General features: G+C 46.1%; 3 protein-coding genes across 6 annotated transcripts; all 3 read left to right on the top strand.

The window, feature by feature from the left end:
• The first annotated feature begins 134 nt into the window (after window positions 1–134).
• On the top strand, window positions 135–5984 carry znf366 (zinc finger protein 366). Of its 2 annotated transcripts, XM_003974872.3 has the most exons (7): window positions 136–324; window positions 1465–2455; window positions 2549–2716; window positions 3171–3321; window positions 3552–3743; window positions 4646–4820; window positions 4899–5984. In XM_003974872.3, exons 2-7 carry the CDS (start codon window positions 1470–1472, stop codon window positions 5471–5473), a joined length of 2247 nt encoding a protein of 748 aa, XP_003974921.1. In that variant the 5' UTR covers window positions 136–324; window positions 1465–1469; the 3' UTR covers window positions 5474–5984. The 2 variants fall into 2 exon arrangements, with proteins under 2 accessions (XP_029686038.1, XP_003974921.1); XM_029830178.1 differs by lacking the exon at window positions 3552–3743 and having other exon boundaries at window positions 135–324.
• Window positions 5985–7961: 1977 nt separating this feature from the next.
• On the top strand, window positions 7962–12990 carry mrps27 (mitochondrial ribosomal protein S27). Its single transcript, XM_003974873.3, has 11 exons — window positions 7962–8068; window positions 8340–8417; window positions 9258–9328; window positions 9425–9483; window positions 9871–9985; window positions 10332–10410; window positions 10497–10612; window positions 10683–10785; window positions 10874–11010; window positions 12025–12186; window positions 12581–12990. Exons 1-11 carry the CDS (start codon window positions 7996–7998, stop codon window positions 12827–12829), a joined length of 1242 nt encoding a protein of 413 aa, XP_003974922.2. The 5' UTR covers window positions 7962–7995; the 3' UTR covers window positions 12830–12990.
• Window positions 12991–16191: 3201 nt separating this feature from the next.
• On the top strand, window positions 16192–20222 carry ptger4a (prostaglandin E receptor 4 (subtype EP4) a). 3 transcript variants are annotated; one of them, XM_029830130.1, is made up of 4 exons: window positions 16192–16444; window positions 16523–16819; window positions 17122–18254; window positions 18438–20222. In XM_029830130.1, exons 3-4 carry the CDS (start codon window positions 17472–17474, stop codon window positions 18972–18974), a joined length of 1320 nt encoding a protein of 439 aa, XP_029685990.1. In that variant the 5' UTR covers window positions 16192–16444; window positions 16523–16819; window positions 17122–17471; the 3' UTR covers window positions 18975–20222. The 3 variants fall into 3 exon arrangements, with proteins under 3 accessions (XP_029685990.1, XP_003974923.3, XP_029685991.1); XM_029830131.1 differs by having other exon boundaries at window positions 16220–16319; XM_003974874.3 differs by having other exon boundaries at window positions 16192–16819.
• Window positions 20223–23481: the final 3259 nt, after the last annotated feature.

The raw sequence follows: 23481 nt of genomic DNA, 5'->3' as shown, positions 1-23481 counted from the left end.
TTTGAATCCCTATTTCACAGACAAATGGAGATGTCTATCTAGTGTTTCCTTATTTTTCTGCAGGAAGGCACTAGGCTTGTTGACTTCCTCTCCCCTCCCTTCCTTCCTTCTCTCCGAAGGTACTCATCTGAAAAATGAGAACAAAGTGATTGTTCCTGTTCTCTTTCTTAAGTAACTTCAAATGCCATCCGTGGACGTGCGGCTCATTGTCAGCAGAGCTGCAGAGCGAGCAGGAGGGAGAGGACACAGGTACAGGTAGAGCGGCGGTGGCTGTGCGTGGCCCCCCCAGTCGTCAGCATCGCAGAAAGCGGCTCCAATCAGCTGGTAAGCCTTCGACACCAACACACACTTGCACGGCATGCGAGGAGGGGCTTTGGGCTGTCACAGTTGGTTTGGAATGCATGGAATAGTAAATTACAGCTTTGGGACTCAAAATTCTGAAACAACTCTAACCAAATATTTGAAAACGGGAGTTTTTTTTAAGTGCCCTTATCTTTATTTTATTACCTTCTCAAGCTTTGGCATCCTTATTTTTCTCGCTAGTGTTGAAAAATTACAACTGAGTGAACGTGGATCTTTACTTTATACTCTAACATAGCCAAAAAGCACTTTTTATTGCCTTATTTTAGGGACCAAACTAAAGAATCACCCTAAATCACATCAAGAATATTAATGGAAAATGCTGGAGCATCAACACTAGCCAATAAATGTAAAGCAAAACTTTTATTTTCCAGCCACAACAAATAGAAATGTGTTTATTGTTATAAGATCAGAGTTATTTACTGGTATGCAACAGAACTGTCCACTATCACCAAATGCACTAGAGATTATGGAGAAGTGCATCACTTCCTTCTGACCGTCCTGCACCTTTTTATCCAGTACATGTTTAAATAGCAACGCTGAAGCTGTTGTCATCAAATCTAATGCAAGTCAAATTGAGGCAAAGTAAAAGGCAAAGTAAAGTTATTCCCTGCTGTCATTGCCCGCCTACACACACACACACACACACACACACACACACACACACACACACACCCCTGAGTTGATGAGCAGAAAAAAATAGAGAGAAGCGAAATGTATGGAGGTGAACTTCACACACGTAACTTCCTGATTTCAGGAAAAAGGAGATTGGGAGATTTATGAGAAAGGAAGAAGTGAAAGGTTTCAGGTAGAACAAAAGATGCACTTTAGATGTTGACGTCACCAGTGGGCCTGCTTACGTTTCCTCCCACAAAATCCCCCCTTTTTTTTGGTTCAATAAATCTCATGCGTTGCCAAGAATATCTACCAGAAGGTGAATGAATGCACGTGCTCTGACCCCTCAACGTCTTTCTTACTCATACCTTTCTTACTCAAAATTCCAGTTTTTTTTTCGATTTGGTCGCAGGAAGTTTATGCACGCTTAGAGCTTTCCTGTCACACAGGCTCTTAAACTCTGATGTCCAACTTTTTTCTCTCAATCAGGCAGAATGGATTTCTCCCCACCCAGAAGTCCCCCACTAAGAGATGACCCACATCAAGGTTCTCAGCACAGTTTGTACCCACCACTCCTGAGCACACAGCCCCCCAAATTCTCATCTTCTCGATACCCAAGCGTGTCAGACACCCCCTCAGACACCTTCAGCCCACCCCCTCTTCTCCCCATGCTTGGCCCTGTTTATGCCCCAAAAGAAGGATCCCAAAAACGTAAAAGAACTCCCTTCAAAATGGACACTCATGGAGCTGAATCTCCGGAGAGAGGAAGAGCAGAGGCAGAGGATTGTCCCAGTAAGAAGACACCTGACCCCCCTTACTACTCCATCCCGGCACACCCCATAGCTTCCCCGTCTCCTAAATCTATCCCTGGTATGATCGAACTCAGCAGACTGCAACTTCATCATCGGTTGCCAGGACTGAACGTCCCCGTGCAGCTGAAACAGGAACCTCTCAGTCCTCCCATCTGGCCTCCATCTCCTTTCCTCTTTCACTCCCCCTACTTCCCATCCCTCCGCCACAGCCTCCTGCCGTACCCCATATTCATGCCCAACCCCGTCCTGCCCATCACACCAGGTTCTTTCTACACCAGGGAGAACCTCCGGTCGAGGCATCACGACCAAGACGCGACTCCCCACCGTGGGATGGCCGGCGCCGAGAAGCTCAATCTCAGCGTCCACGTGGATGAGAGCTATTACGTGGACGTGGGAGGAAACCAGAAGAGGTGGAAGTGTCGCATGTGCGAAAAGTCCTACACCTCCAAGTACAACCTGGTCACGCACATCTTGGGGCACAACGGCATCAAGCCGCACGGGTGTCACCTGTGTGGTAAGCTGTTCAAGCAGCTGAGTCACCTGCACACACACCTGCTCACCCACCAGGGCATGAGGCCCCACAAATGCCAGGTGTGCCACAAAGCTTTCACTCAGACCAGTCACCTGAAGAGACACATGATGCAGCACAGCGACGTGAAGCCCTACAGGTGGACGTCAGATTTCTGTTTCTTTGTAGTGCCTTTTGATTAGAACCGTTTCTGTTTAGCCTCATCGTTCCGCTGCTTCGTCTGCTCCTGCAGCTGCAGAGTGTGCAGCAGAGGGTTCGCTTACCCAAGCGAGCTTCGCACCCACGAGTTGAAGCACGAGAAAGGCCAGGAGAATGTGTGCGTGGAGTGTGGCCTGGATTTCCCCACCCTTGCCCAGCTGAAGAGGCATCTGACCACCCACCGTGGCCCCACCCTGTACAGGTGAGACCAACACAGGTGACCTGTTTGGTGGGTACTTGAGCCAATAGCTGAATGTTTCACAAGAACCAAGTATTACTTATCATAGTTAAACATGTGGCATTAAACAGTCATTTATTTTAAAGAATTGCTCCTGTTTACATCATCATGGTAGCATAAAAACTGTTACTCTGGCAGGATCTATTTTCTTTCCCCATAACTCGCCACCAGGGGGCGTTTAATGAAATCAAAATATGTCAACAGCCATATTTCCATCAGCTCTTCTTTAGGACAGACTTATATCAGTGTCTTGTTGCATGAAGGATGAAGGATAGTTGGAATTTATACAATTACTTCTTGTGTCTAAGACAACTTGTTACATTGATATCAAAGCATTCACCCCCCCCAAATTCGGCCTACTACTTTAGCGTTTCAGTTCTCCGTTGGGCTCGATGAAGATGAACATGTATGCTTGCAGGTGCTCCGAGTGCCAGAAGACGTTCCAGTACCCAAGCCAGCTTCAGAACCACATGATGAAACATAAAGACATCCGGCCGTACATCTGCAGCGAGTGTGGCATGGAATTCATCCAGTCGCACCACCTGAAACAGCACACGCTCACTCACAAAGTAGGTTTAAACAGGAGCAGGTTGTTTTGACTGGGGTGGGAGGCTAAAGTGAGCTTTGGCGATGTGCCTTTTTTTCTCTTTTTTTTTCAAATCATGCCATTTCCTCTCACAACTTCCCAGCAGTTGGCTGCAGGAGTTTCAAGAGTAGCCAAACCGTTGCATTGTTGCACCCCCCCCCCCAAAAAAAAAACCCTCTCATAATGTAGTTTCTATAATTTCTTCTTCTTCAGGGGGTGAAGGAGCACAAGTGTCGCATCTGTGGTCGTGAGTTCACCCTGCTGGCCAACATGAAGCGTCACGTCCTCATCCACACCAACGTACGGGCCTACCAGTGCCACATGTGCTTCAAGAGTTTTGTTCAAAAACAGACTCTCAAGGCTCACATGATCGTCCACTCGGACATCAAGCCATATAAATGCAAGGTTAGTCATGAGGACAATATGAGAGCGTCACAGTAGCTGAGCTGCACCTGCTAGCGTTGCTATAGTTACATTGTTAGGATTTAGTGGGCTCAGTCTTCACTTAGTAAAAAAAAATACAAATTTTCTGAAGTTTTGGTCATGGTTTTGACCCAAGACAATGACCAGATAGCAGAGAGGATTTTGGCAGCGGGACCCTCCTTGTCTATAGGAAGGATATCTCTGCACAAACTGCCTCTCTAACAATGGCTCCCCCAGCCTCCCTGGAGAACTGGGCCCTCAAATAGATTTCATCTCGCTTTCTCTGCTGCTGGAGGGAGCTTCCTGTTTTCTCACGGTCCTCTCGGACAGTTTACAGTCCCTCTCTCCTCCTGAAGGAAAGGACCACCCTAATAAAAAAGAATGCAGAGGAAGGACAGCGCAGGAGTTGCCCTTCCCTGTTCTCCTCCAGGCCCTGTCTCGAAGTCGCTTCCTCTTGCTTTCTGTTTTTGTTGCATGCATATGTGCGTGAGCGTATGTGTGCAAGTTGGTGGGTGGGTGGGGGGGTCGGATAGAAGGGGCAGGACAAAGAGGAAGAGAGGAAAACATGGATAGAAGGAGGAAGAAAGGGCCTGTTTGTGTGTCTATGTATATCTCAATCGCCGTGCATTCATTTCTGATTACGTGTGTCTTTACAACTGTGCAAACGACTCACAAAGGAGTCTTTTCAGAGGAAGACAAAATAGGTGTTGGCCTATTGTTTTTATATCTGGAGCTACAACAAATAATGAAACGCACGAAGGTTTGCTGGATTGCGGCGCTCCAAAATTGCCTCACGACTCTTATTACAAGGAATGTGGAATAATGTTAGTCTGAATTGGGGGGGTGAAACAATCACATCTGTTGTTTTTCTCATCCTTTCTTAGCTTTGTGGGAAGGAGTTCAACAGAATGCACAACTTAATGGGCCACATGCATCTGCACTCAGACAGCAAACCCTTCAAATGTCTCTACTGCCCCAGCAAGTTCACGCTGAAGGGAAACCTCACCCGCCACATGAAGGTCAAACACGGCGTCATGGACAGAGGGCTGGATGACAGACGTAAGGACGCATTTAGGCACAGAAGGTGTTCTGCCTAGCATGTTCCTCACCATTAATCTTTATTTCTGCCACCTCTAGTGTTCAGGCAACGAGAACGATTCTGCCTGCCCAATGACGTCCTAACGCATTTCAGCCAGGAGGAGCCGTTTGACCTTTCCCAGAAGCCACCAGGCCTGCCTGGCCATCGTCTCTCCCAGTCAGATGGCGAGAGTATCCCTGGAAGCTCGTGCCAGGAGGAGGACGAGGAGAGTCTGTACAGGCGAAGCCCATACAGCCCTGAGGTGGACCAGCATGACCAGAAGGAGAGAGAGGAGGCCTCTGCTGCCCAGTGGATAGGTGGAGACCTGAAACAGCCCCGCCAAGATGGACGAACATACGAGAGGGCGTTGGAAACAGACGAGGAGACCACAGGTGACAAAGCGAACCTCTTACAGCCACAGGAGATGCTGTCTGACTCCGAGTCAGAGGCCGCCAACCAAGTTTACCGAAGACAGGCCAACAGCGACGACTCGGATTCAGAGCTTGAAGAAGCCCTAAATGAGCCAGAGCGCCGCAAACCACAGCAAGGCGGGTTTTGTGAGGAAGGCGAGAGGACCCGAAGCAGAGTGCAGTTCACAGTCATCAAAGCTCCGTGTAATAAAGATCAGGAATGAAAGAGAGGAGTGTGGGATGGAGGAGGTGTATGTCAGGAGAATCAAAAGTCTGTTTTTAAATACGGGACGAGGACGTATGTGTGTATTATTCTTTGTGTGCATTATATGAAAACTGTGAAGCATTTCGTTTGTACAGAAAATATACGATGACTCAGCAATCACTGATGTTGCCATTATGACTTTTTAAATAGTTTTGGCCCACTGACGCAAATTTTCCCGCAATGTTTTGGGCTTGTTTGATAAAAGGAAGCATGGTGAGACTGTTGTGACGAAGCCTGTTGTGACGAGTGTTCCATATACCTTTTAGACAAGAAACTGTGATTTTTTTGCCCTGTTTTTTTAATGCCTAGTTGTAATTGTATTATGCCGTGAACTTAAAGCCTTGTGTGATCATTTAAAAGGACGCTTGTTTGTGCAATGTTTGTGTGTATGGCTGTCAAATCATGCACAACCTGTTTCTAACGGACACATTCCAAAATAAAAGCTTGAATACAACATCTGGAGAGTAAAGCCGCGGTGTTGTCAAGTTGCCTTTATTGCATTCTTTCACATAATTGCCTAAATCTTAACCGTGAAGTTGGGGATGATCGCTGCAACTTTCATGCCTTTCTGCTCCTGCTTTGCTTTCAAAGCAGAGGAAGAGGAAGAGAAAACACCTCTCCCCTTCCCTCTTCTAGGTTGTGATCAAAAAGGAGCGACGGACACAGTGGGAGCCCCAGACAAAAGGCTTTACGAGTGTGTTTGATTTAGAATACATCACATGTTTCTGCCTATTGCAGAAGCTTCTTCTCAGATAGATAAAGAATAGACGAAGAGTTCCCCAGCATAAAAAAGGGAGATAAGTGATCAAACAGCTGCAATGCATTGTGGGATACAGGTGAGATTATCTCACTGGTCCAAAAACAGCAAAAGTTAACTTAATAATCACAGTTCACCCAGTTCTTATCAAAATCAGTTGCAGCTTCTCCTTTTCCACCAGCGAGTCGACCACTTTGCCCTGAAAAGTGAAACCCAATGCAGATTAAGGGAAGTTCTCACATCCTCCTCTATTTTCCTCGCCTCGCTTACATCTTTCAGTCCCAACCGCAAAAGCCAGAGAGGAGCCGCCGATCAGCCCATGTCACTGCCTCCTCCTTTGTTGCACATCTCTCCTCTTGGCAGCATCAGGTTATGCAGCCTCTGACTGGTTTGACTTTCTGAGATCTGCTGGAGGTATAAGTGAAAGCGATTCTGTCGCTTCTGTGTGTTTTTAATGAAGTGAAATCGGAGATACCATGAGAATCACACGAGCACCCACGCACAAAGGAGAAACAGGTAAATACTCATGTGATGGGAGTTGGACACTGAAATGGCTGCTGTTTAACAGAAAGCAATTGTGGGTTGGATCACAATGTTGAGGTATTAAATACCCAGGATGTACAAGTTTAAATTCCATTTCCCGTAACATTTCCTCAATTAATCAATAAGGAGAATACTGTAGTGCTTGTGGAACAAGAGGAGGATAGAGAGAAGTAGATAGTGCAATGTGTGATTTTTGTTGTACTGTGTGGTCAAAAAGGTAACTACAGATGTTTACAGTCTGTCCATTTGCTCTAGTGAACCGCTGGTAAGAGCTTCCTGTTTTGCTGGCAGGAGAGAGAATGAGATGCTGCGAAAATTCTTCCCCGTTTTGTTTAGCAAATGCGTCCCACCCAAGTCTCTCAACCCATCACCTCCTTTTGCCCAACAGTCAAGGATGGCTGTAGACCAACGAGTGCTGCCGTCCTCCCAGAGAACAAATGGACAAGGAAAACACTGAAAGGTTTCAGAGGTCAACAGGACGACAGAGGACATGTTTACAGCACGCCTACCTCTCATGAGTGCTAACGTGCCTCCTGTTTCACTCTGACAAAGTGTTACTATTTTAGACATTAGCCACAGCTTTTATAGTGTAACAGGATAAACTTGTGTCCAAGAGGCAGGCACACAATGCTGATTAACCAAAGGAAAGTGGTGGACACTGTAACGCAACCATTTTTTACTGAAACAGCGGCCCCAAGTGTCCTGTGGTTGTCATATTTATTTATGGGGAAATATTTGACACAAAACTTTTTGTGATTATTACTTACTTTCCAAATATTGGAAATAAGATGCATACTTTTACATGTAAAACGCGCATACATCTTCGTTTGCACAATAAAACTTGCATTCGTTTATTAAAACAAGATGTTTGGGTTTTTTCTTTTTCTTTTGTTTTCTTTAGCATTGGAGCAAAATTACACAACATCCAGTTAAAAAAAAACAACTGTAATGCTAGTTTTAGATCACAGGTGTCATATAAATTACGTTATTTAATTAAAGTATGGTGCAAATACCTTTTTATTTAATTTTTTACCCTTGTACTATGTTGAATTTGTCGAAGCACAACAAAATTACCGGTAAATTCTCGATAAAGTGACAAGATTCGATCCTAGTTTTGGTATAACCCTCTACGTCACTAAATAGCCCCCCACACACATCCCGACAAATGGTATCGTCCAAAAATGGCAGCCTCCGTGTGGAATCGCTGCATGACAGCAGCCGTCAAAGTTATACGTGTATCTCCATCTTTTTCAGGTAAACACGTTTACATATGTTTACGAGGAGGCAATCTTTTGTTGAAGCATTCTTTTCGTCGACCTTACTTGTTGTTGCACTGTTGTTGATATGACAATTCTACAGATTCAAGCATGCCCCGGCTTCATTTTATTAGCTAACTTACTTAGCATCTCACCTGAACGTCTTACACAATGCAGTTTGCGGTACTTGAGCTCGTTAAAAGGTTGCTGGCGTGTAGCGAACGTGAATAATGCTTGCAATAATACTGCTCGTTTGACTGTCTTTACAGCCAGAAGATGGTTGCTGTCAGCAGCTTATACAGATACAAAATTGTGGGAGTCAAGAGAGACGGAGCCACAGAACCTGGGTAAAAACAAGACTGTTGCATGAAATGTCAAGCAAATAGTAAATAAAGGAAGCTTTTTGGAAACCAATTCCATCACCTATTCTACTGAAATATATTTATAGTCGATGCCTTTTAGTATTGCTCAAAATAGGTTTAATTGCAAAGGAATTACCCCTCACCCCATGTCTGTGAGAGAGTTTATCAAATATTATAACACAGAAGTAGTCTATGGCCAAAAGAAAATGGATGATGAATCTGCCTAAAGCTGCAGGATTCCAGATTGGGTCATTTTCAGAATCCGATTTAATAGAATTATTGAAAAGGTCTCTTAATGTCTTCTGCTACATCCATAAATCTCATTGGGCTTCCCTCTGCACCTCCTTCTGTGCTCTCTGTCCCTCCTCTGGACACGTCCAAACCATCTCAGCCTGACCTCTTTATATCATCTCACATAACTTGGCCATCTGATGTCCTCATTAGAACACTTTACTCCCCCCCCCCCCCCCCCCCCCCCCCCCCCAACAACATCTTCATCACCGCCACCTCTAACACTGCGTCCTGTCTTTCCTTCATCGCCATTGTCTCTGAACCAACCAGCATCTCTGGTCTGGCCGCTGTCTCTTCATCCCACTCATCGTTGCTCCGGACTCATTGTGTATATCATTGTATATGTGTATTGTGTATATGTTGAAGAGGGAATGATTGTAATCCAGCAGGAATATTTTTGCAAGTGCACCAGATAAACGCAGGGTGGCGCTGCTGGGCTGTTGAACTGAACCCAGCAACGTTTTAACCATTTTAAATGCACAATGTTTATTGTTACTATACGATAAAGTACAATTAACATGTCTTATTTTACAGCTGTGCTTGCTGAAAATATGGACAAGACATATGAAAGAAATCTGCCAGTTAGTTCTTTGGCGGTGTCACGGGTGAGTAACACTGTTTTATGTCACATTTGGCGACACATACGGTACATTTGATGGGGATATGCACAACGTTTACTATTTCTCTGTGTTATGTGACAGTTTGTTGACAACATTTCCTCCCGAGAAGAAGTGGATCAAGCGGAGTACTACCTTTACAAGTACGATCTCTCTGTTCTGTCTTTTGTCCCCATTTCTGGGTCATATGTCCACCACTTCCTTGGTTTTGCATGGTGTCCACTTTTGTGCTTTTCTTGGACCAAACTGTGTTTGGCTCGTCTGTTTGGTTTGTCTGTTTTGGTTTATTTTCAGTCACATGGTTTTCTTTGTTCGGGGCAACTCCAGATTTTTCCTGTTTACCTCTTCCTCTGGAATCTGCACCATTCTTGTGATTACAAGCCTCAGTGTACTTTTCAGTGTTTCTTTAGACACATTTATTGTTATGTGTGGAGTCAAAGTTTGAGAAATAAAATACACTCCCTGTGCATTTTGTAATTATTATTTTTGATACATTTTGTATGACAGTTTGTTTGGTTTTATCACTATAGGTTTCGTCATAGTCCAAACTGTTGGTACCTGAGAGACTGGACCATCCACAGCTGGATCAGACAGTGTCTCAAATACGGAGCCAGAGACAGGGCCCTCTACACACTTAGAAACAAGGTATAGGAGCTAATGTGGGGAACTGACAGCTGCACTGGACTGGATTATAAGCACCACAGATCCATTTGTAACCACTGAACCTTCCCCCTTCTCTCATTCCTTAAGAGTTGAAGATTTGAATGATCTATTTATTGTAAGACAGCTATCTGCTCGTTATTGGGGGATCTGACTCAGGCACTGTTGTTGTTTTGGTGGTGTTGCTGAGAGATTAGCCTAAATGTCAGAGGCACGGGAGGATTTACCTGGAGTGTTATTGTGGGAGCGGTTTACCGCCTTGTCGGTAAATCTGTCAGGACGAACAGTTTGTGACGCGGGTGTTTATTTGTGCGTCTTTGTGTTTACGCAGGTTCAGTATGGAATATTCCCAGATGACTTCACCTTCAATCTGCTCTTAGACTCTTATATTAAGGATGGAGACTTTAAAAGTAGGTTTTTTGGTGAATCCAGGCACCTGGAGAACGTTTGCATTCGAATAATCATGGTTTGTTGCGTTAATGCAAACGTTCCCCAGGTGCATGCTCCGTGGTGGAAGAGGTGATGCTTCAGGAGTCCTTCGACTTTCCCTCCACACAGATCCTATCTCTCTACGCTCTTGGCAGTTACCTGGCAGGAAAGCCGCAACTTACGGTGAGTGAAAGTGCAACGACGGCGGCGCCCAGCACGCAAAATCATCTCATTTGTTCTCCTAATGAACCAGGTGTCAGAGGAGCGGGCGCTGGGAGCATCGCTGCTGATCTGCGGACAGAAGCAAGACAACAGTGTCGGCCTGAGCGCCCAGCTGCTCGGGAACGCTCTCCTGGGTGCGCGTTTGTGTGTCTGCCACCACAGTGTGCGTTTGTTTGACCGTTCAGCTCTTATTTGCCCTCCTCTTCCCCCTTTCCCGTGCAGGTAAAGTGGAGATGCTAAATGGCATACACGCCGTCTTTAAAGGAATGCCCCTCTTCTGGGGTCGGGGTTATCTGGGCCAAGCCTTGGCCGTCATGGAGAGAGCTGCTTCTGGGGACGTCGCACTGTCCGCCGAAACGGTAAAAACCAAATACGAGCTGCACGTTAATGTTATCTGTGTATCTCATTTTGGATTCCTGCCCTGAACATTTCAAACCTTTGTGACGTCGCTACAGACCCCCTCATTTCTCTCAAATTCTGTTTAACTGGCATCAGAGCTTTAAGGGTGGTCTAAATCCTTAAATTAATCCTCATTGGATTTGAATAGTTTTGTATTAGTTTTCATATCAATGTTGTCATCACTCTTGTTGTCTTTGAATCAATTCACGCTGTGCTTGTGTTGCCATAGAGACACACATGAAGAGCCGACCTTTGGTGCTCTCCGTACTTTTTGTCAGCAGATCCTCTTAATTTAGCTGCACTGACAAACACATGGTACCCAAACAGCTTTTCCGCTGCAGTCACCTGGACTGACGTCCTCCCACTGCTCATCTGCTCATATATCATAATTTAATAATCTAACCACACTTGTCTTTAAAATAGGATGGAAATGAAAGCAAACGTAGCTCTGAGTCACATTAAGCAGCGATAAGGATGCCACGCTGGAACGCACAGGCTGGCATTTGAGTTCTCTGCATACGACAGTAATCCAGCCCCCGCCTTCCAAATTCAATAGTCTGTCTTTTTCTGTGTCTAATGAGCTCTTGGGGCACCTGAAGCTCTCAAGCTGTCTGTGAGAATGACCGCGACAGGAGCCAGATGAGCTGCGGCGGGCGGCAGCACGGCCGGCGTGCAGACAGAGGAGGTGGCGCCTCGGGGGAGGCAGGGATTATTACCTGGGAGAGGAAGGCACTGGCGTGTGTCACCAAAGGCCACAGTTCATTTCACCTTATCCTGAGGTGTAATTGGGCCTCTTTTATCATTATGTGCCCGTTCTCTGAGCTAACCACCGGGATCCACCTCATTTAAACGAATGGGCCAAAAGGCAATTTTGCTCAATTTAATCTACTACAGATACGCCACAGCTGTTCTTCATGTTGCCTGTGTTAACACAATAAGCACACTTTGACCTAAGTTTTTATTTATTTTTGCAGCTGGACTTCACGCGGGACCTGCTGCAGGATTTATCCTCCACGTCGGACACGAGCTCATCCGGAGAGGAATCGTCAGACGACGAAGGCGCGAGGAAAGAGGGCGTTGATGAAGATGACCAGGCCGAGCGGGCCAAGCTGCAGCAGTACGCCGGCAGGTTCCAGGTGGGGGTTTGTCACCACGGCCAGTTTATTTCCAGGCCGAACGACTGATTAGCACCTGTTGTGACATCAGTTGTTAAAAAAAGTGATACAGCAACGCTGGTTTTAAAGCTCCTGGCTGGATTGCAAAGTGTTCTTATGAACAATGCTGATTTTAGCTGGATGATTGGAGCTGAAATCTTGGGCTGAAGCTTCGGCTGAATCTGTGGAGATTTTCCTGTTTACCTCCAGTGTTTCTGTGATGCACTGTAATGGATGCCCTTGAGCTCTCTCAAAACACTTTCAATGGGTTTCCTTCCTCTTACATCATTTTCATCCATGTTTACTTAATTGCCATCTTGAATTGTTAACATGATTTCTTATCAGATCATAATTTTCCCTGCTTTTTTTTTTTTAGGAACTCCGAAATCAGCTGGACTCTCGGGCCAAAGTGGAGCCCAGGTCCTTCCTGGCGTTGGTAACAGCTCTTGTCCAGGAGAAGCTGACGTCGGCCGAGAAACCGGACCTGGAGTGGTACGAGGGCCAGGTGCCGGCCTGGGAGGCCAACAAGAAGCAGCTGATCCAGAGAGAGAAGCAGCTGAGGGAGCAAGCAGAGCGAGAGAAGGCGCAGAGGCTGGCCACCAGGGCGGCGGCACAGCAAGCATAAAGACCCTTAAAGCGACGGTTCGGTCTAGTGTGGACATTAAAAGTTTCTCTGAAATTGTGAAATATTACATCCGATGATGTCATTTCTTTTTACGCAATTATGATTTACATCTGTAATGTTGTTTTTGTGAAAAGTAAATATAAATATGTTACCAGAACTAATTAATTTGCCTTCCTGTGGGGTGACCTCCTGCTTAAAAGGATGCAAAAGCTGGAGAGAGATCACGTCCTTCCACTCCTCTTCCTCCCCCTCGTGTGTGTGTGTGTGTGTGTGTGTGTGTGTGTGTGTGTGTGTGTGTGTGTGTGTGTGTGTGTGTGTGTGTGTGTGTGTGTGTGTGTGTGTGTGTGTGTGTGTGTGTGTGCGTGTGTGTGCGTGTGTGTGTGTGTGTGTGCGTGTGTGTGCGTGTGTGTGGGTGTGTGTGATTAACTGTTTCTCACAGGAGAGTGAAAAGCCTATTGGACGGAGGAATTTGCTGATAGTCCATCTTGAGAGAATCAAATTCTTCACTCGGGAAGAAACGAGTATCTCACCAGAAGTGTTTTCTTTTTGTTCTGAAAAGGTTCATGTTAGGGCGCAGCGGGAGTTTTTAGTCCAGTAAGAATGGAGGCAGAGTACAACGGTTCAAAATGGTGCACGCACACGCACACACACACGTGTGTCAGACGGATTGAAGCCTGGGCTGTTGTTGCTGCTCGGGGAGATAAGATGGTAGATCTCGTGGAGAAGAAAACGCTGTTGTGGCAGTGCACATAATCTATTCATTCCACATTACGCTGCAGCTATTCAGTATTCAGCCAAGGTTGAGGGAAACGCGCCGGGAATGCAGACCAGGATAAATAAGATGCACGAAAAAAAGAGCTCACACGAGCTCATCCGAAAAAGAAACAAGAACCATTGTGGGTTCGAGGGTCTCAGAGCAGCAGAACGAGCAGAGTCCTTATTTATGCTTCAGAAAATGTCAGTTTATATTTCCTCCCTTCTGCGGCCACAGACGTGACTGACTGGAAACATATGTGGTTTACTCAGGTGACCATACGGCAGGAAATATTCTCCAGGTGCATATGTGAACTCTTTGCTCCACTTGTTGTCTTAAAACAAATGTTTGGTTCACTGGTGTGAAACCCAACAGAATTTGTGTCTGCACGTCCGAAGGTTATAACTCTTGGCGAATTTCTACTGCTTTCATTCTGTCTGTTTTTATTTATTTTTTTATTGGCATAAATCATGAGCTGGTTGCTCATAGACTCTGCGTAGAAATATATGTTTAACTTCACCCCTCAAGATCGCGGTGATGTTTGGTGATGTGCATTCGAAAAAGTCAAAAGATGAAGAAAAGAATTAATTATTTAGAAAAACTGTGGCCACTTTTGACATGACATTAAAAAACTTAATTGCATTCAGCAAAATATTTGTTTGAGCGTGTTTGAACACGTTTTGGGCAGGTGTGCTAACATTTGTCCCTGAGTCAGGAGGAGGAAAAAGGAAGTCCTATGTCCACGTCGGTGCTTCTCCAAGGCCCAGGGGCTTTTAAGAGACCTGTGTGTGTGTTTCAGTGGCAGGTTCCGGGAGGCTGATGTGTAAATATCGCTGAATCAGCAGATGCATTAGACGCTATCAGTACTCAGCCTGGAATGGCTGATCTTCCAGGTTTGGGATGTGCTGTTCTGAGAGGATGGCACGTTGCCCGATAGACACATTTTTAACAACTTTAGAGGTTTTATCTCCAGAAGAATGCATTTGAAAGCAGATTACGGTTTTCAACCACAATTGTGATGCCGCTACCCATTTCTGCACCGTTATGGGGTCAGGTGTTGCTCTGGGCCAGATTTTATTAATCGTGAATTATTGATTAAGGCCAAAGCCTTCATATTTCAGGGTTTAAAGTTTCAGTCATCTTTAGGGCTCTAATGTGTTCCGACACTGGTGAATTGTCCACATGAGGAACAATAATAGATTAGCTGTGGGATTTATTTGCTTTCGGATTCATTTCCACATAATCAGATGTGATTTATGACCTTTTCAAGCTGTTTTTTGCAGCTACGCTGCAGAATGACAGCAGGGGTGGAAGAAATAGGTTGTGCATAAATAACCAGCTAATGCTAACTTTAGACTCGGTGCACATTGTTTCCGAACATGGTTTTGCCTCATCAGATATAAATACGAATTCGTAGCAACATTTAGCACAGTGGCAAGATTACGAACTGAAGAGAACAGGAAGTTTGATTCTCTTGTAGATGTGAGAGGAACCATTTAAACAACCACTGTGTCGGTTTGACACAGTTACCATGAAAATCTGTCAGTCTCTATTTTTTACTCATTTCTCCCCCCTGCATCATCATGATGTTGTTTGCTCTCCCTCAGAGAGTTTCCTCCCACCTTTGCACCTTCCTGTTCTTCAGACATCCACTTTTAAGCGTCATCTCAAACCAGACCTCCGCTCATTTTCTTCCTCCCTCGTTTCCTTTGAGCTTTAATGGGCAATAACGATCATCTGCTCTTTCAAAGGTTAGCACTGAATGTTTCGGCCCCTGTTAATGATCGCTGCGCTAATGTCCCACAGGCGGCGATTTGCCCCGACTTGGGTTAATCAGCATTTTTAGTAACCTCCCATGATGCTCCCGTCTGCCAATCACTCCGGGAGAAATGGCTCTGCTGGGATTTGAGGGAAAACGATGGTCCGATTGATGCTTTTCAGTTGGAGATTAGAGACGATTTAACGTGATCGTCAGTCCAAACAACAGAGCGGTAGCTCAGGCAGGGGCCTCGCCACGCAGACAAACTGTTCCTGCTGTGGCGTTGGCATCACATGTCGCAGCCAGAGCCAGTTCAAACAGTTTACGTCTGATTGGCCGCACGGTGGCTTTGTTATGCCGAGACGGAGCACGTGTGCGGATGTTATGTAAGAAACATGCAGGCTGCAGAATAAACACACGCAAACTCTCTAAACTTTACATATAAAAAAAAAGCTGCAGGTTTGTGTTCTCAGGGACAACAACCACTCTCAGACATGTTGGGAATCTCCGTGGCAACAGTCTCAGGGAAGATAAACCGATTCCTTGCAGTGCGGGTCAAAGGTCACGGGTCTTTTGGTAAATGTGCAGCCGGAAACACCAGCGGGGCGAAAACAACCAACACTTTCCAGGAGTCGGGCTTCTGATTAAACAAAGGAGGCATGACATGTTTATTAATGCATCTTAAATGGGTTTTCTAGGCAGGTCGGACCACAATAAGGTTGCAGAGTTTAAGTCGAACCAGCTGACGTGCGGAGGTTTATCTTCCCGCAGGAGAGCAAGTGAGCATGTTCCCACGTTTTCTATCTCAAGGTTTTATTGGTCGGTGGTGAACCATTGGACCAGGTTTCACAGCAAAACACACTCACGCTGATACAAGGAAGTCACCCAGGACTGACTCTGGGACTTGAGCTCCGACTAGAGAGCTACTACGACCTGCTCGGCGCCACTGAGGCGTGAAGCCACAAGGTTCTGGAAAGGTTGTGAGAGCTATTTTCATTGCTTTCGTCACTCCACAGACACCCAAAGACCCCCTTGCTCCGTGAGGTTGGGTTCACGGGTGGTCGCGGTGGTCGCGGCTTTGATTTGGTAGCGCGACCACGCGGTGGGTTAGCTAAGTTCGACAAACAAATCCAGGAAAAGCACATTCATGAGAAGCCTAATCTTTACAATCTACTTACAGAACATTCTGTGTGGCTTTAAACCAGACGGGCCAGAGCAGAAACGCAGGAGTCTGACATCATCTTTTACTTTTGCAAAGAACAACACACGACCGTTACGTAACGGCTGTTTCAGGGCCAATTCTCTAACATATGTTCTGCATATGAATATGCACCTTTGAGGAAATAGTTTTTCTTCCTCAGGCTGTTACACTCAGACGTTTCCCCTTTTTCACGGCAGCACCGACGGAAACGACATCCGGCGGCAGAGCTCAGGGTCGACGGAGGCGATCACGATAACGACTGAGAGGGGAACTGAGGTTGAGTCACACATGTTTTGTTTCTGTTGCTGGAGAGTTGTGCAGGAATGTACAAGGACAACAATCTTAAAGTAGTGATAATTTAGGATTAACCTTATTTCTTTGCCATCCACCTGGATTGAATAAATACATTTTTTTCGTAAATATTCACGTGGTCCTGCTGTTATAGGCAATATAAATAGGTCATGATAAAATATTCCCAACCAAATAGATGATAAACACAAACTTTATTGGGAATGCTTGACTGACGTTTGACTGATTAGCACCTAATTATGAGCCATTTTTTGCTGTTTTGGTGGCAGAATTAACTCCGTGGTGGTTCATCACCTGCACACAAGGCGGAATGACGCCAGACTGAACAGCTGATCCAGGGTGATGAAGGGGAGGGACGGAACCCCCGCAGGAAGCTTGGAGGCAGAGCCTCGGATGAGGTCAGCAGCTGTCTCCCGTGCGCCTCTAACTCTCCGTCCTCTGGAGTGGATTCCACAAAAGCCGGCTGAGAACTAGACATCCAAACATCACCCAACCCGTCTGCAGAAGCGACCGCATGGAGCGAACTTCTTCTGCAGGTGTTTCTGGCTTTGACAAAGTTTCCTGCTCTTGACGAAGAAAAGCAGCTCCGGTTATCTCGACCCCGCGCTCGCCCTTAATCATGAATAATCAGTCGATGACAGGGAGGACCATGGTCCCCACCATCCCGTCCGTTATGTTCATTTTCGGGGTGATCGGCAACGTCATCGCCATCGCGGTTCTTTGCAAATCTCGTAAGGAACAAAAGGAAACCACGTTTTACACGCTGGTGTGTGGCCTGGCGGTCACAGACCTCCTCGGGACCCTCCTGGCCAGCCCGGTCACCATCGCCACCTACGTGAAGGGGTCTTGGCCAGGGGAGGACCCGCTGTGCCAGCACTTTGGATTTACTTTGTTGTTCTTCTCTCTGGCGGGACTCAGCATCATCTGCGCCATGTCGGTGGAGAGATACATGGCTATAAACCATGCCTATTTCTACAATGACTACGTTGATCAGAAGTTGGCGGGCTTGACGCTCCTCGCCATCTACGTCTCCAACGCGTTCTTTTGCGCGCTGCCGATCATCGGCTTCGGGCAGGTGAAGAAACAGTACCCGCAGACCTGGTGCTTTTTGGAGTGGAGGAGCAACAAGACCAGCGACGCCGCTTACTCCTACATGTACGCCGGGTTCAGCTCCCTCCTCATCCTCGCCACCGTCATCTGTAACGTGCTGGTGTGCGTCGCCCTGATTCGGATGCACCGGCGCTTCGTGCGCAGGATGTCCCTCGGGAACGACCTCGGGCGCACCGTGGACCCGCGGCGAAGGGGACGCAGCTTCGGGCGGCTGGCCGGTGCTGAGATCCAGATGGTCATTCTGCTCATAGGCACGTCGGCAGTCGTGCTTGTCTGCTCCATCCCACTTGTTGTAAGTTTTCCTCCAAACCCTTTACGCGCATTGTCCTTTTGGGGCATCGCGCACAGTTCGCGTGTGGTTCTTTTCCCCGCTCACTGCTTTAACCAGGCATTTGCACTGCAAAATAAAATTCCTCACTCTGTTTCCCCCTGAGAAACTCCTAGATCATCACTTTTTATCCTCCCCCCTCTGCAGGCTCAGGTTTTTCTCAACCAGCTCTACAAGACTCCGGTGGAGCCGGTGTTGGAAAAGAACCCCGACCTTCGAGCGATACGCTTTGCCTCGTTCAACCCCATCCTCGACCCCTGGATCTACATCCTGCTCCGCAAGGCCGTTCTGCTCAAGCTAATTGAGAAAATCAAGTGTTTGTTTTGCAAGATGGGATCGAGAGGACAACAGACGCCGGGGAATTTCCACTGTATCGATGCGCAACAGCTCTCCTCGGTCATCTCCAAGCGGGAATCTCTGTCCCTGGTTTCCCACAACCTGCGCGACATCAACAGCAGCTCCCAGACCTTCCTCTATCTGCCAGAGGGATGTGAGTTGTACTGCGGGAGCTGCCACAGAGCAGACAGACCACCATCGGACAGAAACTCACAGGCTTCTTGTGGGCTTGAGCAGGTCGGAGAAGAGGCAAGGGTCATAAGGGACACTGCAGCGCTGCCATGCCCCAAAGACACAACGCTTCAGGTCTCACTGAGCACCGAGGCGGAGGAGGAGAAATGCATCTGACTCGTCCTTAACGAACAGAAAGGTCCCACTTTCTCTGAGGTACATTCTCTAAAGGTTGACGTCTTCAGCAGTGAATGTAAAAGCTGAAAATAGAATAATAGATTGACACATGAAGGGAAAGAGAAGCTTGACCTGCTGGGTGTGGGGTCACGACCCCTTCGTGTCTTAGGACCTTTAAAAGAACCCAGAAATTAGGGAGGGGTCTGATAAATAAGACAAATGGACTCATAATATAAAACAGCACCAGATGAGAACTTTCTGAATAATGATGGGCATTTTTTTTTTTTTTTGGATGTGTGTTGGGTGTTGGTTCCACAAATGCGGTGCAGTATTATAAAATGGTCAGACCTTTTTCTACCACGGGCCTGGAAAATTTGCAATTGTCATCTTGAATTAGCAAAACCAAAAAAAAAAGAAAAAAGTTTGCCGTCACGACTGTAGTGGAGCAACAAGGGAAACGAGCCTGTTCATTTCCAAGCAAATAAAGCTTTTCCCGTCCAAAATGTTCCCATTGAGGGATGGATGTAGCTTCGTGCAGCATTTTAAATGAGTGGGGTTATTATTCCTTCTCTGGGAGTTGGTTTATGATAGAAGATCATAACGGTGTGTGTGTGCTCCTTCATTAAATGATATCTCTGATTCAGAGCGTGTTGTGACGACCATCTTAATTGATAACCAGTGTGCTGATTAGCTTTAAATGAGTGTCTTCTTCAAAATACCTGGAATCTGTGGAAAAAATCAATGTTGATGGCATTGTGTGGAAATTCAGGGTGACTTCATATGGCTGTAAAAAAACCACTGCAACCAACATGTACAGTAATAGGAAACTGAACCAAGCAGCACATTTTATTAAAGAGAATCCCATTTTTATTTATTTTTTCCCCTCTGAAAACAGCTCTTCGCTGACCATGGCTGAATCTGTCCCAGCTCCCTCCTTTTTCTCAATAACACACTTAGCTGTTCACTCTGGCCTGAACGTCTGCTGGATTGAGATTCTTGTGCTAATTCCAGCCTCTCTGAAGAACACAGTCTACCTCCCTGCTATCAAATCAGCTCTAGATTGTCACCTAATGCCACGGACGCATGCATTCCCTTAAGTCTGTGTTTCTGCTACGTTGTGCAGCAGGTAAATGTAGCGTTTGATGAAAGTGTCTTAACTTATTTGCTATTTGTCTTTGAATGATGCACTTTAATTGTTTTTGGGGGGTTTTTAGTCCAGCAATGGCAAAATAAAGTGTGGCCGTGAAAGACGTGTAGCATTAGTTTTTATACCGCCGGCACATCCGAGATCGAAAATACCAGTTGGAGTTTGTTTCGTAATGAAAACACGTCTCCTCCATGTTTTCAACAGAATCTTATGACCACAAAATTTCTCACTCATGTTTGTGTTTCCTTTTTGGACCCTTGATCCCCCATTAGCGAAGATAAATGGCCCAGAGAGGAAAAGGGGAACGATTTTCCACAGTTTACTGATTGAATAAAACAAAATCACAGTCTCAGTAAGGTTAAATGAAAGCACGATTTGCAGAGGGAAATAAGGACGGGCTGTCATGTCAGATGACTAATGCCAGACACGCACAGAACCCCGAGCAAAAACATTTTAGCCTGACGAAAGCTCTCAGGAAATAGACATGGGCCGACAGCGCTTCTCCTGGAACAATAAACAAAGTCTAAGCCTCCTCCTCATCGCAATTAAGCTTGAATAAGCAAAACTGCGGCTTAGGCAAACATATTTCCTCTATGTGTAATAGACAAGGTGTCAGAGCATCTCCAGACTCTGGGAATGGCGCACGGTAATTCACTTGACATGAAAAATGAGAGTGCGCAGCGCGTCGCGCCGGGACGCCTGGAACCTCGCCAGGGACTGTCAGAAATCTCGTCCTTCCTCGCTCCTGCCACGGAAAATCACATTTCTGAATGAAGAGACGCCGTGTCTGATAGTCGCTGACCGTTTGGACGTCAGCCAATCACTTCACTGCGCGAAGGAAGCCTGCGGAGCTGCTTTCCATCAGCGGGCCCTTCGGTGACGCTCTGTCTCCTTTGTGTTAGCAGATAAAGGGCAGAAAACACCTGCCGCCCCCCCCCCCGCCTTCCCAACCTGCCCCGCTTCGATCGAAAGTGACGCTGAACCGACCCAGACGCAAAACAGAACTGATGAAAGAACAGATGTTTGTTCCAGTGAGGTAAAAAAGAAAAACAAGTGCGGAAAAAAAGAGAACCGGTTAAATGTGGTGTGTTTTTGTTGGTGGATGACGCACAGCAGCTGGAACTGAAAATAGATCTTTATTAAGCTGCTACAAACACACTGGATTTCTTTTTTTAAAGGCACTACAATAACAAAGAGGGGCACTAAAGTTGAGATGCACACCTGTTTGACTTTGAGTTATGTTTGATATTAACTCAAGTCCCTAAAGGGCCCCCTGGTGTAGCGTTCAGCATCATGTGACGAGACCGGAAGTAACTTCGTCAAAACAAAGGCATCATACTGTATGTATACAATAGTGACCACAAGTCTTACTGACATTAATATAAAATAAGAGTAAAATATATGTAACGACATAGATCTTTTTTTTAGAAAGGAGTGGTTTTTTTTTTAAAACATTAAAATGTGTTGCGTAAAATAAATCTTAAAACAACGCTCTCTTGATTGGCACTTCAAATTTAGAAGTCAGAAATAGTCATTTAACCAGAAACATAAATGTTTACGGTCAACTGCATCGTGTTGTTTCTTCTGCCTCTTCTGGGTGGGTGGTAGCAGCCGTGGCCTGAAGCCCTTTCCGAACTTTCCTTTTCTTTATCCACCCAACTGTTTGTGTAGCCACAGACCCCTGATCTGATATCTGAAAATCAGCAAACATTTCTCCACATTAAGAATAAACTGATTAGATTTCGGTTTGGGTTTCAGTAGAGTGTTGACCATAAAATACAACTGCCGCATCCTCATGGCGGCGGGGGCTTTTGGGGCGGTGTATCACGACAGACGCGAAGCGGAGAAGGTGGCTTGGTTCGCAGCCCAGTTCAGGCTGGTCTGGCGTTCACTGGGACAAAAACAGCCGGCATTCCGTACAGCTCCAGGCCGGGACGAGGTCGGACGTGCAGCCCCAATAAATCCTACGCAAATATACAGTATAATGCAGAGCAACTTATTTAAAAGATTCTAAAGCGAAATTGTGTACACCAGCAAGTTCCCATGAAATTAGCAGCTGAGTGGCAGCTTTGATCTCTGCCGTTATGTAACACCCCCACAAATTTCACCATGTCACATGTCTCAGTGGGCCAGCAGGCTAATAAATGCTTCATATGCGTTTTATTTCAAAGTTTAATGCAAAGAAAGAGGAAATGAAGATTTAGCGAACATTAAATGCACAAACGTTATTATGTGGTCGTAGAGGGACATGCTAAACTCTGCCCCCGTCACCCGAGCGAGCGTGTCCACGCAATTTTCCACAGCTTACAGCAGGTCAGATCATCTCGAGGGGGGCTTTGGGAGCGAGCAAAGTCATTAATATCCACAAACGTCCAAAGAAAATAACTTTGTGATGCACGTCTCACTTGCACAGGAAATGGGCTGCGTGCGATTTAAACGGAGCAGGAAAGGACGCGATAAACCGGTGACAAAACATTTGCTTTGTTTTAACCTATTATTGAAATAAAATAAAACTGGTGAGGAAAAAAAAGGATTGGTCCCTTTATTTACGTTTTATTGAGTTGGACTGTCCTTAGCAGCTGCCCCATCAGAATAAATGTGACAGTCAACAAAGGCTACACGTACTGGGGGCCGGCAGCCGTTCCCAGTCCGCTCCAGTCTAAATTCTCCTTTAACATTTCAGGGCGCCATCGCCCCTTTTTTGCTTATTCAGCGCCCCCCCCACAATGCTTCCACACACTGGTCCAAGTTAAACTGTGTGTTGGAGTCAGTGATCATAAGTCATAATTCACCATATGTTACAGGGTAAACATCGTTATCGCCTACCTTTAAAAGCGCTCGTATGCTAAAAGTGGGCGCCATAAATCACCAAGGGCAGATAACCTACAATAACACGTTGTTGGCATGTAGTATGTGTGAAACACTCCCTGCTTCACACGGCACAGCTGTTACGCTGTAGATGAGTCTGCTTGAAGATGCTCGCACACGAGCCAGTTCCCTTACGTTTCACTACTTCAGGGAGGAAACATCCAACTCTTTGGTGGGGCAGCCACCAATACTCCTCAGAACATCCTCAATGACAGATTTCAGTAAAAAACACAAAGCTTTATGGCGTAGATGCATTTTTAAGGCATTAATATCCAGGTAGTGCAAAGTTCTGTGGATGCATGACCAACAGGGTCAAAGGTCAAGTGCCGCGACATACCTACCGCCGCTCTGGATCTATAATATTTTGTGTTTCTTCATGCGTCGGTGCATAAGAACAGGTGGCGCGTGAATCGAGCCGAGAGTGTTTGCTCTCATTTTATTGCCCAAGAAGAATTGGCGCTAACCTGACACGGACAAACGGCGGTGTGTTTC

The sequence above is a fragment of the Takifugu rubripes genome, chromosome 21, assembly GCF_901000725.2.
Source record: "Takifugu rubripes chromosome 21, fTakRub1.2, whole genome shotgun sequence".
NCBI classification, from domain to species: Eukaryota; Metazoa; Chordata; class Actinopteri; order Tetraodontiformes; family Tetraodontidae; genus Takifugu; species Takifugu rubripes.
This window is presented reverse-complemented; position numbering and strand designations above follow the sequence as displayed.

Excerpts from the sequence above, each read along its gene's own strand:
- znf366 (XM_003974872.3), top strand. The coding sequence starts at position 1,470 with ATGGATTTCTCCCCACCCAGAAGTCCCCCACTAAGAGATGACCCACAT. Across the intron at positions 2,456-2,548 it reads AGCGACGTGAAGCCCTACAG|CTGCAGAGTGTGCAGCAGAG; the intron begins GTGGACGTCAGA and ends CTGCTCCTGCAG. Across the intron at positions 3,322-3,551 it reads AGCACACGCTCACTCACAAA|GGGGTGAAGGAGCACAAGTG; the intron begins GTAGGTTTAAAC and ends CTTCTTCTTCAG.
- mrps27 (XM_003974873.3), top strand. The coding sequence starts at position 7,996 with ATGGCAGCCTCCGTGTGGAATCGCTGCATGACAGCAGCCGTCAAAGTT. Across the intron at positions 10,786-10,873 it reads GCTCGGGAACGCTCTCCTGG|GTAAAGTGGAGATGCTAAAT; the intron begins GTGCGCGTTTGT and ends TTTCCCGTGCAG. Across the intron at positions 12,187-12,580 it reads AGTACGCCGGCAGGTTCCAG|GAACTCCGAAATCAGCTGGA; the intron begins GTGGGGGTTTGT and ends TTTTTTTTTTAG.
- ptger4a (XM_029830130.1), top strand. The coding sequence starts at position 17,472 with ATGAATAATCAGTCGATGACAGGGAGGACCATGGTCCCCACCATCCCG. Across the intron at positions 18,255-18,437 it reads TCTGCTCCATCCCACTTGTT|GCTCAGGTTTTTCTCAACCA; the intron begins GTAAGTTTTCCT and ends CCCCCTCTGCAG.